The 14,084-nt window shown below is 43.0% G+C and overlaps 1 protein-coding gene across 3 annotated transcripts in view; it reads right to left on the bottom strand.

Annotated features, from left to right (window-relative positions):
- Positions 1–14,084, bottom strand: part of scube3 (signal peptide, CUB domain, EGF-like 3) — an 85,435-nt gene that overhangs the window by 19,626 nt on the left and 51,725 nt on the right. Inside the window, exons 7-9 of one of the 3 annotated variants that reach the window (XM_063015283.1) lie at positions 11,911–11,961; positions 6,598–6,714; positions 4,918–5,040 (exon numbers count right to left, since the gene is read on the bottom strand). In XM_063015283.1, the coding sequence (XP_062871353.1) occupies positions 4,918–5,040; positions 6,598–6,714; positions 11,911–11,961 (291 nt within the window). The remainder of the gene's footprint in view (positions 1–4,917; positions 5,041–6,597; positions 6,715–11,910; positions 11,962–14,084) is intronic. The other 2 variants (XM_063015280.1, XM_063015282.1) reach the window with 2 other exon arrangements.

Here is a 14,084-nt window from a genome sequence, read left to right as displayed (position 1 = left end):
ACAGGGGTTCAGGAGGACAGAAGGGCACCGCCGTCTGCTTTCTACACCCGACGGACCCCGCTGCTCGCGTTCTGACCCTCATAAGGCATCAATCATTCAGCGCTCCTGGGTAATTCCAGTAAAACCCAGTAGGCCAATTGCTTCCATTACATTCCACTAAACGTGTTCATTATTATTCAGTGATACGAAGTGATTCGTAAGCAGTTTTAACAGTGACATTAACTGATTGTTTTGTGTCTGGCTCACTGAGTGTTGCTGTAACTACGACTTCAGTTTGTTCTCCTCTTACCTAGATTGTGTTCCAGCATGGTTGCAGCATATGTGTTCCTATTATTTTGTACCAGACACACCGTACACATACGACAGCACTGATGTCGCAACCAAATGTCTTCATTTGTTGTTTTTGTTGTCTAACGCCAACACATGCTAATAGCTTTAGCGGAGACCCGGTCAATCCTCGGATTTAAATTTTAAGTTTCAACACAGCTTTATATAATTGATTTATTACACCTATAAGCAATTGTTGTGGCTGAAGCAACAATCATTTAATAATTAAAAGGGGTGTCCCAATACTTTTGTCCATATAATGTAAACTGTATAGCTGCTACAGATTGACTTTGATCTTGAAGCCAGAGATTATACTTCTTTAGGTTGTTAATATTTGGGCAGTTGAAAACACATCTGATGACCTGATCATCCAAAACACTTTAAATAAGCCTGGAAATGAAAATGTGTGTATGTTCCTAAAATATCCAAACAATCTCGATTTTAAAAGACATTATTTTGCTGAACTTGAACTGTTAAAGGGACAACTTGTTCTCAAAACAAAAGAAAGAAGACACACTGAAAATTCTGTTTGAAAATGTGTGATAAGTGCTAGAAGGGCCGTGTACGTGCTATCTAGCACACAAACAGATGCACAAGAAACAGGCCTGGCATTACGTTGAGTGGGTCGTGTCTGTCATCGATATGAAGGAGATATGCAGAAAGCAAAGATGAGAAGCCAAAGATTAAAAAAAAATTCCATAGTGGTGCCTTTGCACCCTTCATGCTAACTCCAGCGCCCTTCTTGGCCACTGCACTGAAACAATAGCCCTCTCAAACAAGATAACAACAGAGCGCAGATACGAGTTCTGCCTTTAGGGACATGGTGGCACGATAAGATCAGAGTCTCGTCTGAATGACCTGATGAGGACGGAGAGTTAAACGTTTAGCAACACTTAAGGAATGTCTAGATCTTAACCAGGGTGGTGAAGTACAAGCTGCATCCTGACTGATGAAACAAGTGGCTGCTGACAGATTCCCCTCGGTGGAACGTGACCAGATAAAGCCAAACGTATTCTGAATGGAGAAACCGGCATGTTCCGAGAGGTTTTGCAAATGCTAATGCTAAATTCACTTGACCGAGTATTTGACCAGAATTCCTCTTTTTCATTTTATTTCCTTTTATCGCTTTGTCCTGGTCAGGGTCATGGTGGGTTCTGTATTCCCGGAATCACTGGACACATTGCAGTAACACACGCCATTGCAGAGCCTCGGCCATCCCACTCAGACGTGCATGTCTGCATGACACTCGACTGGCTGATAGCACCACTGGGAATTGAAGCCTGGACATTGGATCCCAGTGGTAGTGGGCTAGTGTAATTTACCTCTGCACCACCTGAGTGCCTCCTTAAGTCCTATTACTTTATATGAATCTAATTAGGCTTATACAAACATACAAACACTATAACAAATGTCTGGACACTTTTCTAATCCGTAGCTTCGTCTATAGAAATATTGGGTGGTGCAGGGTTACACTAAAGATCTGGGTTGGAATTCCAGCAGCGCTATCAGTCGTCCAGGTACCTACACAGACAGGATTGGCTTCACCAGCAAAGGATTGGCACCCTGTTCAGGATATGCAAGCCTTAAACCTAGTGTTTCCGAGTGGACCGGACCCACTGCAATCCTAAGCAGGATAAAGCGGTTGATGAGAATGAAGTAAAGCAAAGCAGTGACGTTGGGCCTTAACTCTTCTGGCTCCTGACCTTCAAAGCCAAGATTTTAATAATACCTTAAATGTGTATCTGTATGTATGACAATTACATCCTTGTTCCTATGAATTCGCATTTGGGACGGTGGCAGCCTAGTTGGCATAGCTGTAAGTAGTCTTACTTTTGGGCTCTTAAACAAGGATCTTAACACTTTCGGTTCTGGGAGAACCATACAACGGCTGCCCGTGTGCTCTGATCTCAGCTTCCAAAGAAACTGGGATACATGGAAAGAGAATTTCATTGGTGTATATGCCTATTCAACAAATAAAGACGTTCCACCTCCCCCAGATTATTGATTATCTTCATCTGTTATCATGCCTCAGCCAATCAGAGGCGCTCTATTTATGTACGTCAGGTGAAGAGGGAAGAAAAACAAATTACAATTATCAGATCTAATCCGAATTTGTCATGAACAAACCTCACAAAGATCAGGTTAGAATATAAACTGCTTTTATCTGTGGGTACGTTTACGCCTCTTCAACCAGGTAAAACAGCAGCTGGTTGCTCATCAGCATCTCTTTCTGTGTCCTTTCACATCATTCTGCGATGCCAAGGGACACCAAGAAAGTCGGTGTGATCACAAATTTAGCTGCTAATAGTACAAGGTCCCGAACTGTAAACTGCAACATCGGTCTTCTTGGAACTCCGGCCTGTGGTCCCGCGTTCCCCATAAGCAGTAAATTCCTGAGTGTAAGTGCATGCGTGAAGGGGCTCTACTGTGGACTGACGGCATTGAAGATGAGAAGCGCTGAGCTTAGCGATCTGTTTGACCCCTCACCTTAGTGTGCACTTAAGCAGCATTGTGTGGAGAACAGGATAAAGATAAGAGTCTTTCCCTGACGGCCCACACCTACACACCGCTTCCCTATCATAACAATGGCGGGCCAAATCTCACACATGTCCACTCCCCAAACTTCATCCCAACATTCCACACGCTGCTCAGCAAACGGTCGAGCTCTGGAGATGGTGATGCTTCACTAATGACTTGCGTAAAGCATGACCAGCCTGTCAGGAAGCATGACACGAACCAGTCGAAGGAAAACTGGTCCAGCAAAAAAAATGACTCTCAGATTAGCATAATAAGGTCATTCCCAGCAGCCTGGCGAAAGTGCTGACCACGCTCACGTGCTTTCACCCATGGCCCGGTGGGGAGTGGGGTAAGAAAACAACTAGAGGTCATGGAGCAAAGTCTCGGTGGAGCACTGAAGCATGCTGGGTCTAAATGATGACACTGCATTCTCTAATTTCATTAATTTTCATTAAGATTTTTGGGTGCTTGTGTAACTGATAAAATGCTTTCATGCTTTCCAGGCAGGAAATAACACAGCCGAACGTGAAGCTGGTCGCAAAAAGTACCAAAATAGATTTAAACTACCGTGTACCAGAGCGTTTTTGAAAATTTAAACATGCTAGGTGATTAAACTGACATTTCTAGGCAAATTCATCAAAAAAAGTGCTGTCGGCCAGGCGGTCTGGTGTACACAGACATGACTGGCTTTGTCTGACTCGGCTGAAGCTCTGCAATGGATAGCCCTCCTGTCCAGGGTATTCCTGCCTTGTGCCCAGTGTTTCCTAGTAGAACCAGACTGCTTTTTTACCCCATTTTCCCCCAATCTAGTCGTATCCAATTACCCGATCACATGTTGCTTCCTCTACTGCTGCAGACCTGCGACCCCCTATTTTGTCCATGACTTTTATGGCGGCCCAGGCAACACAAGCAATGCAATAAAATGAAACACAAAACGAAATATACTTCATTAATGAAAATGGTGGCAATCTGGTCCCGCTGTGGTTTACAAGATGTAATGTAAAGCCTCCACAAGGGGCATTTGTGTACAAGTTCATTTTGTGTTTGTGCCTGTTAATATTGGTTTATATAATTAATTATTATTTTTCCCACCCAAGGGTTTGAAAAACTCCGCAGTGCACTTTTTTTCACCTGCACAAAGCGGGGTCATATGGGGATCTGTATTGCGCATGGAGAGTCACACACCAATCTCCATTATTCTCCGTTTTATTCTGCAGATGCCATCGATAAGCCAGCAGAAGTAATAGTTGCAGCAGTTATAAGGAATCCCCTCCAGTCCGCCCTCTCTTGGACAAGCTGATCATAGTCCACGTAGGCGCCCAGTCAGGCATTAGCAGAGCTGAGATTCATTTTCAGCATTTAGCCGACGCTTTTATCCAAAGCGACTTACAGTCTAAGCAACTGAGGGTTAAGGGCCTTGCTCAAGGGCCCAACAGTTGGAACCTGACAGTGGTGGGGTTTGAACCAGCAACCTTCTGCTTACTAGTCCAGTACCTTAACCGCTAGGGTACAACTGGTCTTGCAAACTTGGATCGGCACTGGTGTGGTTGCTTTTTAACTTTTTTAGTCAAAACTTGCGTGATTCAACATGTATAATTTCAGTGTAATCTTTTTCTGATCCTCATAATAACATAGAAAGGGCAAAACAAGACACACCACCATATCTAAACACATTCTTCTTCGCATTTCCCTGCTCTTCTTCTTTCCCTCCCTCAATTTCCACTCTGTCCTCTCGCTGCTGTTCCTCTGCAGGCTCTGTTTGCTTTACGCTCTCCCGAGGCCTCCAGATGTTGGGGGAGGTAGAGATGATCGCTCGCTCTAATTCTCCACACCTGCATCTCGGCTCGACTCCGCATGGCCCAGCGTGCTGCTCTGTTTGCTCAGCGGCTCAGAGTTCCTGCTCTCCTGCAGAGCGTTTCTTCCATCGCCCCGGTGGAACCGTTCCAGGAAACGAGTCTCACCTCCGAGATCCCACAATTAGTCAGTTTTGCCGGAGGGGCGGATACTGACGAATTCCCCGTAATTGAATTTGCGAGGTGAACGGGGTTGTGAGACTGGACACTGGACTCTTACCTTGACAGGTCCTCTCGTTGGTCAGCAGCTTGTAGCCCTTCTTGCAGCTACACTCGAAGCTTCCCACTGTGTTCCTGCAGATGTGGTCACAGCCGCCGTTCCCCATTCGGCATTCATCAATGTCTGGGAAGACAGATGTGAAAAAAAAAGATAAAGAAATGAGAAAAAGCCAATAAAGACACAATGAAAAAATAAACAAAAAGTCTTGGTTCCAAATACACACTATGGGCAAAAGTATTGGGACACCCCTTCTAATTACTGAATTTATGTGTTTCGGTCACAACAACTACACATGAAATAAATAAATTATGTAAAAACTGTTTTAATATCATTTGTTTGGTCCAACAAGCTCATGGTCAGGTGTCCAAATACTTTTGGCTACATAGTGTGGCCGCTAAAAGTTACTCTTTAGTTATCATATTATCCATGCAGTCACTCGTCTTCAGTTAGTGCTTTAACCTGATCAAGGTCCTGGTGGAACCAGAGTTTAACTCAAGACCAGTCCAGATGTGGGTTGGTTTGTTTGTTTTATTGGAATTTTAACGTCGTATTTTACACATTGGTTACGTTCATGACAGGGACGATAGTTACTCATCACATAAGATTCATCAGTTCACAAGGTATCAAACACAGTCATGGACAATTTTGTATCCTCACTTGCACGTCTTTGGACTGTGGGAGGAAACCGGAGCACCCGGAGGAAACCCACGCGGACACAAGGAGAACATGCAAACTCCACACATAAAGGAACCGGACCGCCCCACCTGGGGATCGAACCCAGGACCTTCTTGCTGTGCTACCCACCGTGCCGCCCCCCAGATGTGGGTCCATTCCCACACTTACAATAAGTTGCCAGTCAACAGTCACTATAATTGGAGCTACTAAGATTGTGATGGTAGCTTAGTGGTTAAGTTACTAGACAAGTAATCAGAAGGTTGCTGGTTCAAGCCCCACCGCGGCCAAGTTGCTTAAACTGTATTCAGTAAAAATTGTAGGTCACTTTGGATAAAAAAAAGCATCTGCTAAATGCTGCAAATGTAAACATAACTGTGTGTGTGTGTGTGTGTGTCTATGTGTGTGTGTGTGTCTGGACTGGCGACCTGTGTGGGGTGTTTCCTGCATTTCATCCAAAGAATCAGACCCACCGTGACCTGAATGAATGAATGCATGAATGAATGAAGTGTACTGTAGGGTTCAGCCAAACTTACAGAATTCATATAATCTGCTGAGTACAAATAAAATAAACACTCCTTCAAAATTCCAAACCTTTTCCAAGCCAAAATTTAAATGGTTTTCTTGAGGTTTTCAGTCCTGACAAACACAATTTTTAATTTCTATAATATTTTAGGGATTTTTGTGACTGTCAGAAGTCTGTGCCGTGAACCTCAGCCTGTTTGATCCCAGTACATAAACCGCCACTGCAGGAGCGTAGCTAGAACGTAGAAGCACTGGATGGTTTTAATTAGCGGTGAATCATCTCAGTAAATGAGGCGTTTATCTCAGAAAGGGTTTGTCATCATCTGGACAAAATAAGGGCTTCTAGCATGAAGCGAATCCCGAGTCTTCTTCTGCCAGTTCTGCCAGTGGTCCGTTTCTTTTGTTCTCTGTAACCACAGCGATGAAAGTGAATGTTGTTTGTGTGTGTGTGAATGTGTGTGTGTGTGTGTGTGTGTGTGTAACCTTTGCAGGTCTTGCGGTCAGGCTGGAGGGTGAATCCGACCGGGCAGCTGCAGCGCACTCCTGTTAGAGCATCATGACACGTACTGTCACATCCACCGTTGTTCACTGCACACGTCTCTGAGGACACACACACACACACACACACACACACACACACACACACACACACACACACACACACACACACTAGTGAGATTCATCACTAACAGCTCTGAAATCAAATCAGTACCAGTGTTGCTTATATTTAGAACTTTTAGTTAGCAGTAACGTCTCCAGGCGCTCAGGCTGTGTTAGAGGAGGGAAGGTCAGGGTCCTGAAATGGATTGGCGTCCAACATAGAGTGTGTTACTGCATCGAGTCCGGTGATTCCAGAGTAGCCGGACCCACTAACATTTCCTCACCTTGACGGTGAAATTCTACCATCATTTCTTACTTGATTCTTCCCTCAGATCAGATGTTTTGCGTGGACTGACAAAAGCTCATTAATAAAGCGTTTTTATTTTTGTTTGCTCATTATCTGTGCTGGGTTTAAATAAAATGAGAAAACAGTAATGCCGAACACAGACAGTGCGATCAGATGGCACTAGATGGCCAAAGAATTTGGACAACTGATCACGAGCCTGTTGGACGTCCCATTCCAAACACAAATGGTATTAAAACAGAGTGACCTCTGTGTGATCTTTTCAGCTATAACAACATCCACTCTTCTTAGAGAGAATCTTACAAACGTTTATAGTATGTCTGCGGGAATTTGTGCCCATTCAGTCAAAAGAATATTCGTTCCAGTTCATTCCAGAGCTGTTTAGTGGGGCTGAGGCTCGGTGCAGGCTTTTCTTCAAGTCTTTATAGAGTTAGCTTTGTGCACAGGGGTACAGTCATGCTGGAACAGGAAAGGGCCTTCCCTAAACTGCTGCTGTAGTCAGAAGTATATCATTCCCTAAACAATTCATCTACTGGCATGTTGTTGGGCAGTGGAACCAAAACCATATGACTAAATATCTGGAGGAATCCAAGGCAAGCTCAGGGAGAAAATGCCACACAATACAGGCAGAGTAACTCGAGATGAGATTTAAACCCATGTCCATGTCCCTGGGCACTTGGAGCACTGACTCAGCACCAGACCCTAGAAACCATTAATACACCTGTGAGTGCACTGCAGAAAATGTTCCTAAAATGTGAAGCGAGAGACAGATAAAGGAGGATCCAGGCAGGCTGCATCAGGTGTCATGACATCCCTCATTTAGAGTCACCGCATTAACTGGAATGATCAGCAGCGCGGAGGGCGACAAAAATTCACAGTATGATGATTGTGACTTAATGCTAAGCAATGTACATGTAAACTTTAGTGAAGTGTGTGTGTGTGTGTGTGTGTGTGACTGGCCTAAAATTGCTTAACTGCATCCGCGAGTGAGAAAATCTAAATACTTTGTAGATCTCCCGTTCATAGGAACTTCAAGAACATTCCAGGAAAAACTACTTAAATCAGATGTTGGAGTCCAAACAATAATGTTTTGTTTATATTTATTATAAACCAGTGACCAGACCTGTTTATATTCAGCCATTTATTTACTTCCTCCTCAGGTCCATTAACTTCTGGCCGGGTACCAGTGTAAGAATGCGGGTCAAATATGAGCCAATAATTGTAACCAGCTAAGTAACAGCAAACATCAACAATTAACATGCTAGGTCCTGTTCCTGTGTATTAGTGCACCAGAACACCTGAACCAAGCCCAAAAACGTCATATACACTGTATGGCCGAATGTATTTGGACACCTGACCATGAGCTTAATGGATGTCCCATTTAAAACACAAATTCTATCATTTTTCCAAATTTCCCCCGGGGATAAATACAGTACACCCATCAATCTACATACACTGTATGGACAAAAGTATTGGGACACCCCTTCTAATTTTTAAATGCATGTGTTTCAGCCACAGCAATTGCTAACAGGTAATAAGTCAATTATATAAAGGAAATGATATGCTTCCAGCTTTGCAGCAACAGTTTAGGGAAGGCTTTTCCCTTTTCCAGCATGACTGTGCCCCTGTGCACAAAGCAAGTTTTATAAAGACATGAACAAAAGCTTGATTTAAAGTCAAAGTCCTGATCTCAGCCCCACTCAACAACTCTGGAATGAACTGAAACATCAATTGAGGCTTTCTGAACCAGCCATACAAATGCTCTTTTGACTGATTGGGCACAAATTCCCATACACAGACATACTTGAAAGTCTTGTGAGAAGCCTTCTCAGAGAAGTGACTGTTGTTATAGCTAAAAAGATCACATGGGTCACTCTATTTGGGACGCCCAACAGGTGTCCAAAAACGTTTGACCATATAGTGTAGTTATATATGTGTTTGTGTGTAGTTTGTTTTAAATTGGTATTATGCATTTACAGTTGGTATTAAAAATTATACTTTAGAAAATAAACCAACTAAAGGAAAACTTTATTTGCAGCAAGAACAAATAAGAATCAGTTTGTTTACAGTCGTCACTTAATTGCCATTTTAATTGTTAGCTGCAGTAATCTCCAGTAACTGATTGTACTCAGTTCCAACACGTCTCACGACACTTTGAAACCAAACAGATCTCAGATTTCAGCCAAACTTAGACAATAGACAGGCAATTATTAATTAATCTCAATTTCTTAGCCTAAAGAAAGAAACGTGAAGGCAAAACAGAACTCCAGAGTGATTCACTAAAACTGATTTGTTTCATGCTGTGCCAATAATGCACACAGAGTCGAGTCTCCGGTGTTTGTTTAAACTACCATAATGATCGGAATTTGCTCACAGTTGCAGAAAGTTGGCACTACGGCTTAATGAATTCCTCCAAACAAGTCTGGAACATGCATCCATGCACCCCCCCCCCCCCCCCTCCCCAAATAAAGCTATTTGGTAAATATGACAAGCCCTTGGCACAAGGCTTTTCAGAATCCTACGCTAAGCCGGCTGAGATGCTAAAAGAGCGCTGTGCAAACACACGTGTTCCTTTTTCAAAGTGCTGAAAGTCTTCTGAATTAAAAGAAAAGGCAGAGCTGACAGAAAGATGCTGACAGATCATCGGGGAAAGGCTTCTGAGTGGTGAGACAAAGATTGTCTTCATGCTAGGTCATGGCTGAGTGCGTGGAAATGGAAAGATGCCAGGAGACGAGTAAAGGGCAGAAGTTTATCATCAGCCAACATGCACGCAGAGTCGAGTTCAAGTGTGTGGCTCAGAATGAAACATCAGTGCTGTTTTCATGACAGACTTATTACGCTACAACATGTAAAACGGATCAAGTAAGCGAATGAAATAGCTCAAGCCGGGTTTGGCAATTTGTTCACTTGCTGCTGAAAAATCCACATCTGCTTACTTTAAATCAGCAGGGAACTTTGTTGCTTTGCACATGTATATGGGATCTTTTTTGTATAGCAGTTAGAATGCTTATTCAATTTAAAAAAGCCTTTATGTCAAAAGTGTGCAAATTTCAGGTACTTAAATTACGATTACGCTGGCCCACCACCGCAGAGATCAGCCGGCGTCTACACAGACACGACTGGAAATGTCTGACGGGATGGTCAAAGTCCTGCGGTGAACTGAAACCTTGTACAGTAAGTCCTCGGGTTACGGCGGACTCGACATACGGCGTTTCGAAAGTCTTGTTCCGATATTGAGATGTAAAAACAAAGTTCGCACGGAACTAGTTGGCGAGCGGAGCGGACGAATACGAATATTTTTACTGTTTCACTTCATTACCGTACTGTGTATGTGCTCCACGTGAGTGACGTAGATGCTTATGTAGGTGGGTTCCGACTTACGGCGAAAATCACGTTACGTCGAGTTCGTAGGAACGGATCTCCGACGTAAGTCGAGGACCTCCTGTACAGCATTTTTTGCTTTCCACCACACATCATGATTAGAAATTTGGTTGAATTCGATCGTCGTGAGTTAGGACAATGGAGATACAACTAACCCAGACATATTGGCAAACATGATTTTTTAGGACTTGTACAAAACGTTATCAAGAAATGGGCAGGAACAAACTCATCTCTGACCCTGTGTTCTCACCAGGAGCGATACGACAAAGCGACCGGCTCTCGTAAATGTACAGTTAGAGCTGGCAACTTCCGGCGACAGGAGGTGGAGCAAATATTGGCAACGCGAAGTGGGTGGAGTCTGTGATGGGACAAAGTTGAGCAAAGTTTATTTGTATGCAAATTAGGAGCAGAGCGATGTGGTGATTACCAACAGGATTTAAGCATCGAGCAGAGAGATATGCACTTGATCTCTGCTAATGTGAAACTTAATGTTGTCTAGATCACAGTGTCTGGATGCAACAGCAAAGAACAAACACAGTTTTGTTGTCAGGGATGAAATTTACAGACGAGCGATTTCCCTTCAGGATTTTTAGTGGGAACATGTCTGATTTGTGGTAAAAACTGAGTGGGAAGGATTCTGATTTGTATCTGATTTGTGGTCAGATTGTTTTTTTCTATACGCTCTATAACTCTGTAGATAAGCTGTTCCGCCATGTCATTTGCTTGGCATCAGTTAAACCATGGCAACCAAACAGCCACAGGCGAGGATGATGGTGCCAGTGTGAACACAGGGTGATGAGTGACCAGTGATTTGGGTAACATCACTGCCTGTGTGAGAACAGGGTGAGTATTACTGATAAGTCAGATTAAATAGAAGCTAAAGCAACACGCAGCTACGATTTAATAATGCAACACTAGTTCTGAACAAGCCAGCGGTGTTTCTAAAACGAGAGCTGTGGAATGATAAAGACTTCTGCTAAAAAAGAAACAAAGCAGCTGTTGATGAAACAAAGCGTGGGCATAAATGTATAATGCTTTAGCGGTGTGTGGCAGCCAGAGGCACAGGAAACATTGCAAGCATAGACGTAGCGATGGATTCCATGAAACATCCATTAATTTGCTCAGAAAGCATACATTATCTTTTATTGCTGACCTGGTCATTGCTAAAGTGACTGCTTTAAGAACCAAACCCGGCGTACTGATGCGGCAACACATGCTTTAAGTAGGAAAAAGGAAGTGCCCTCATTCAGGGTTGGGCTCATTCTAATCTCTGTTCATCCATGTTTTTGTTTTTTGCCTCAAACCAAAATCAAATTAAATAAACAGCCAGTGCAAATCGCCATGCAGAGATTTTTCCCCGGTCCTGATGAGATGACGTCACCGAGCCCAACCCTGGCCGCGGGCAGGTGAGTAATAAGCGTCGCCACGTGGTTAGTCAAGAGTTCCAGCATCACCAACATGTGTAAAGCCAAATAGAATTGGAGCTAAAGAAACAGATTTTGGATATTTACCATTAGGTAACAGCTGTGGCTGATGTAGCTGCTGCTGGATACTCCTTTCCTCTGCACATACACACACACACACAGATCCAAAAATAAAAACACTCGTTTAGTGCTCACACAAATGCCAGTGTCACCAGACAGTGATGATTCTGGGGCTGCGATACAGAAACGTCCCGTCTTAAGATCTCAAGATCTGGATTAAACAAGCTACATTTTACAATATAAGAAAAATCCAACTACTCACTCATAGTCTGTTAACAAAAATACTGTATGGCCAAAAGTATTTGGACGCCTGACTGTGAGCTTGTTGGACATTTAAAAAAAAATTGGTATTAAAATTGAGTGACTGCTGTGTTTTTTTATGTATTTATTCATTAGGATTTTATTGTTATGATTTTTGGTTACATTCATGACAGGACAGGTAGTTACTGGTTACACAAGATATCAGTTCAAGTTTAATATCAAACTCAGTCATGGACAATTTTGTTTCTCCAATTCACCTCACTTGCACGTCTTTGGGAGGAAACCGGAGCTTCTAGAGGAAACTTACGCGGACTCCAGGAGAACATGCAAACTCCACACAGAAAGGAACCCAGGACCTTCTTGTTGTGAGGAGCCCTTGTGGTCTTTTCAGCTATAAGAGCAGCCATTCTTCTGAGAAGGCTTCTCACTAAACTTTGAAGCATGTCTGTGGGAATCTGTTCCCTTTCTGTCAAAAGAACATTTGAATGGATGGGCACTGATGTTGGTCAAGAAAGACTAGACTGGCGTTCCAGTTTATTCCAGAGCTGTTTAGTGGTGCTGAGGTCAGGACTCAACTTAAAACATGTCTTAAGGCACACAATTATCTTGGAACAGGAAAAGGCCTTCCCTAAACTTTTGTCGCAAAGCTGAAAGCATATATATTTTCCCCTTATATAACTGATTTATTACACCTGTTAACAATTGTTGTGGCTAAAACACATGAAATCAATAATTAGAAGGGGTGTCCCAAAACTCTTGTCCATATAGTATCTGTTGACACATGAGAACTGAACTGTTGTATTAGTGTCAGTATTTGCCTAAACTGCTGGCTCATACTGAATTTAACATTTTTTAATCCAATCCACTGAAACAAATAAATAATAAAAAGACACCAGCACCACGTATTGGACATTCTGCGTAACTTGCTTGCAAAGTGTCGTCCATCAACCAGACAAATGTGGCTTGACGTTAAGTGCCTGACATTATTCAATGACTGTGCAAATGTGAGCTACAGTGTTAATAAAATGTCACACCATTTCAACAAATTCCAGTAGGTGGGTTGTTCCTATGCTACTGGTCATCTATTAAATTTCTAAACATAAAATACATTTTTAGTTACACTTCATCTTTCACAAAACTCCACTTCATTCATTCCACTTCGTTTCCTTTAACTGCTGTATTCTGGTCAGGGTCATGGTGGGCAAGGCACCACCGGGAAACATACTGCACAAAGCAGGAATAACCTGGACAGGGCGCCAATCTTTCCCCTTTTAGACATTTCTGTGGCCAGGTTCTCAATGATGGTGTGAAATTGTCATAAACCTGTCACACAGTTTATAATATCTTATACAATCACCTGTAATAAGCAGCCACCTGTTATAACAGCAGCATGATAGGTTTATTAAGTGCTTACGTAAGTGTCATGGCAAACGTTTCATGTACAGTTGGGACTGCTGTGTGAATTTTCAGTCGTCATCATAAATGTTCTGCAAATAAAATCAGAAATGAATCAGACAGACAGGCTGTTTCTGTACTGCAGCCCCTGATTAGCAGCAACAGTAACCAACTGCTGTTTGGTTTCAACCATTAGCAACACATGTAGCAAAGCGTGTTCTAATTTCCACCCTTGATTCTGACATGTGATCCCTGATTAGTTTCAAGATAACTGATCCCGTTAACAATAATGGCCTGTTTTCGTTTACAATCTGACCGTGACCTGATTAACCGGCTCTAAATTAGACTGTCACCCTAATGATGGCAATAAAGGGCACTGAGGTTACACTTGTCGCGGCGGGAAGCAAATGAGTTGCAGGCGCTCGTGATTCAGGCGGGTGTTAGTGAGAGCGAAGCCTCGAGCAGGAGCGGGGTTACGGCGCAAAGCAGCAGGATGAAGCAGACAAGCACGTATCACTACGTACATAAAGTATTACATGGACACA

This window comes from Trichomycterus rosablanca, chromosome 19, assembly GCF_030014385.1.
Source record: "Trichomycterus rosablanca isolate fTriRos1 chromosome 19, fTriRos1.hap1, whole genome shotgun sequence".
NCBI classification, from domain to species: Eukaryota; Metazoa; Chordata; class Actinopteri; order Siluriformes; family Trichomycteridae; genus Trichomycterus; species Trichomycterus rosablanca.
Note: the sequence above shows the minus strand (reverse complement) of the source record. Positions and strands in the feature narration are given on the sequence as shown.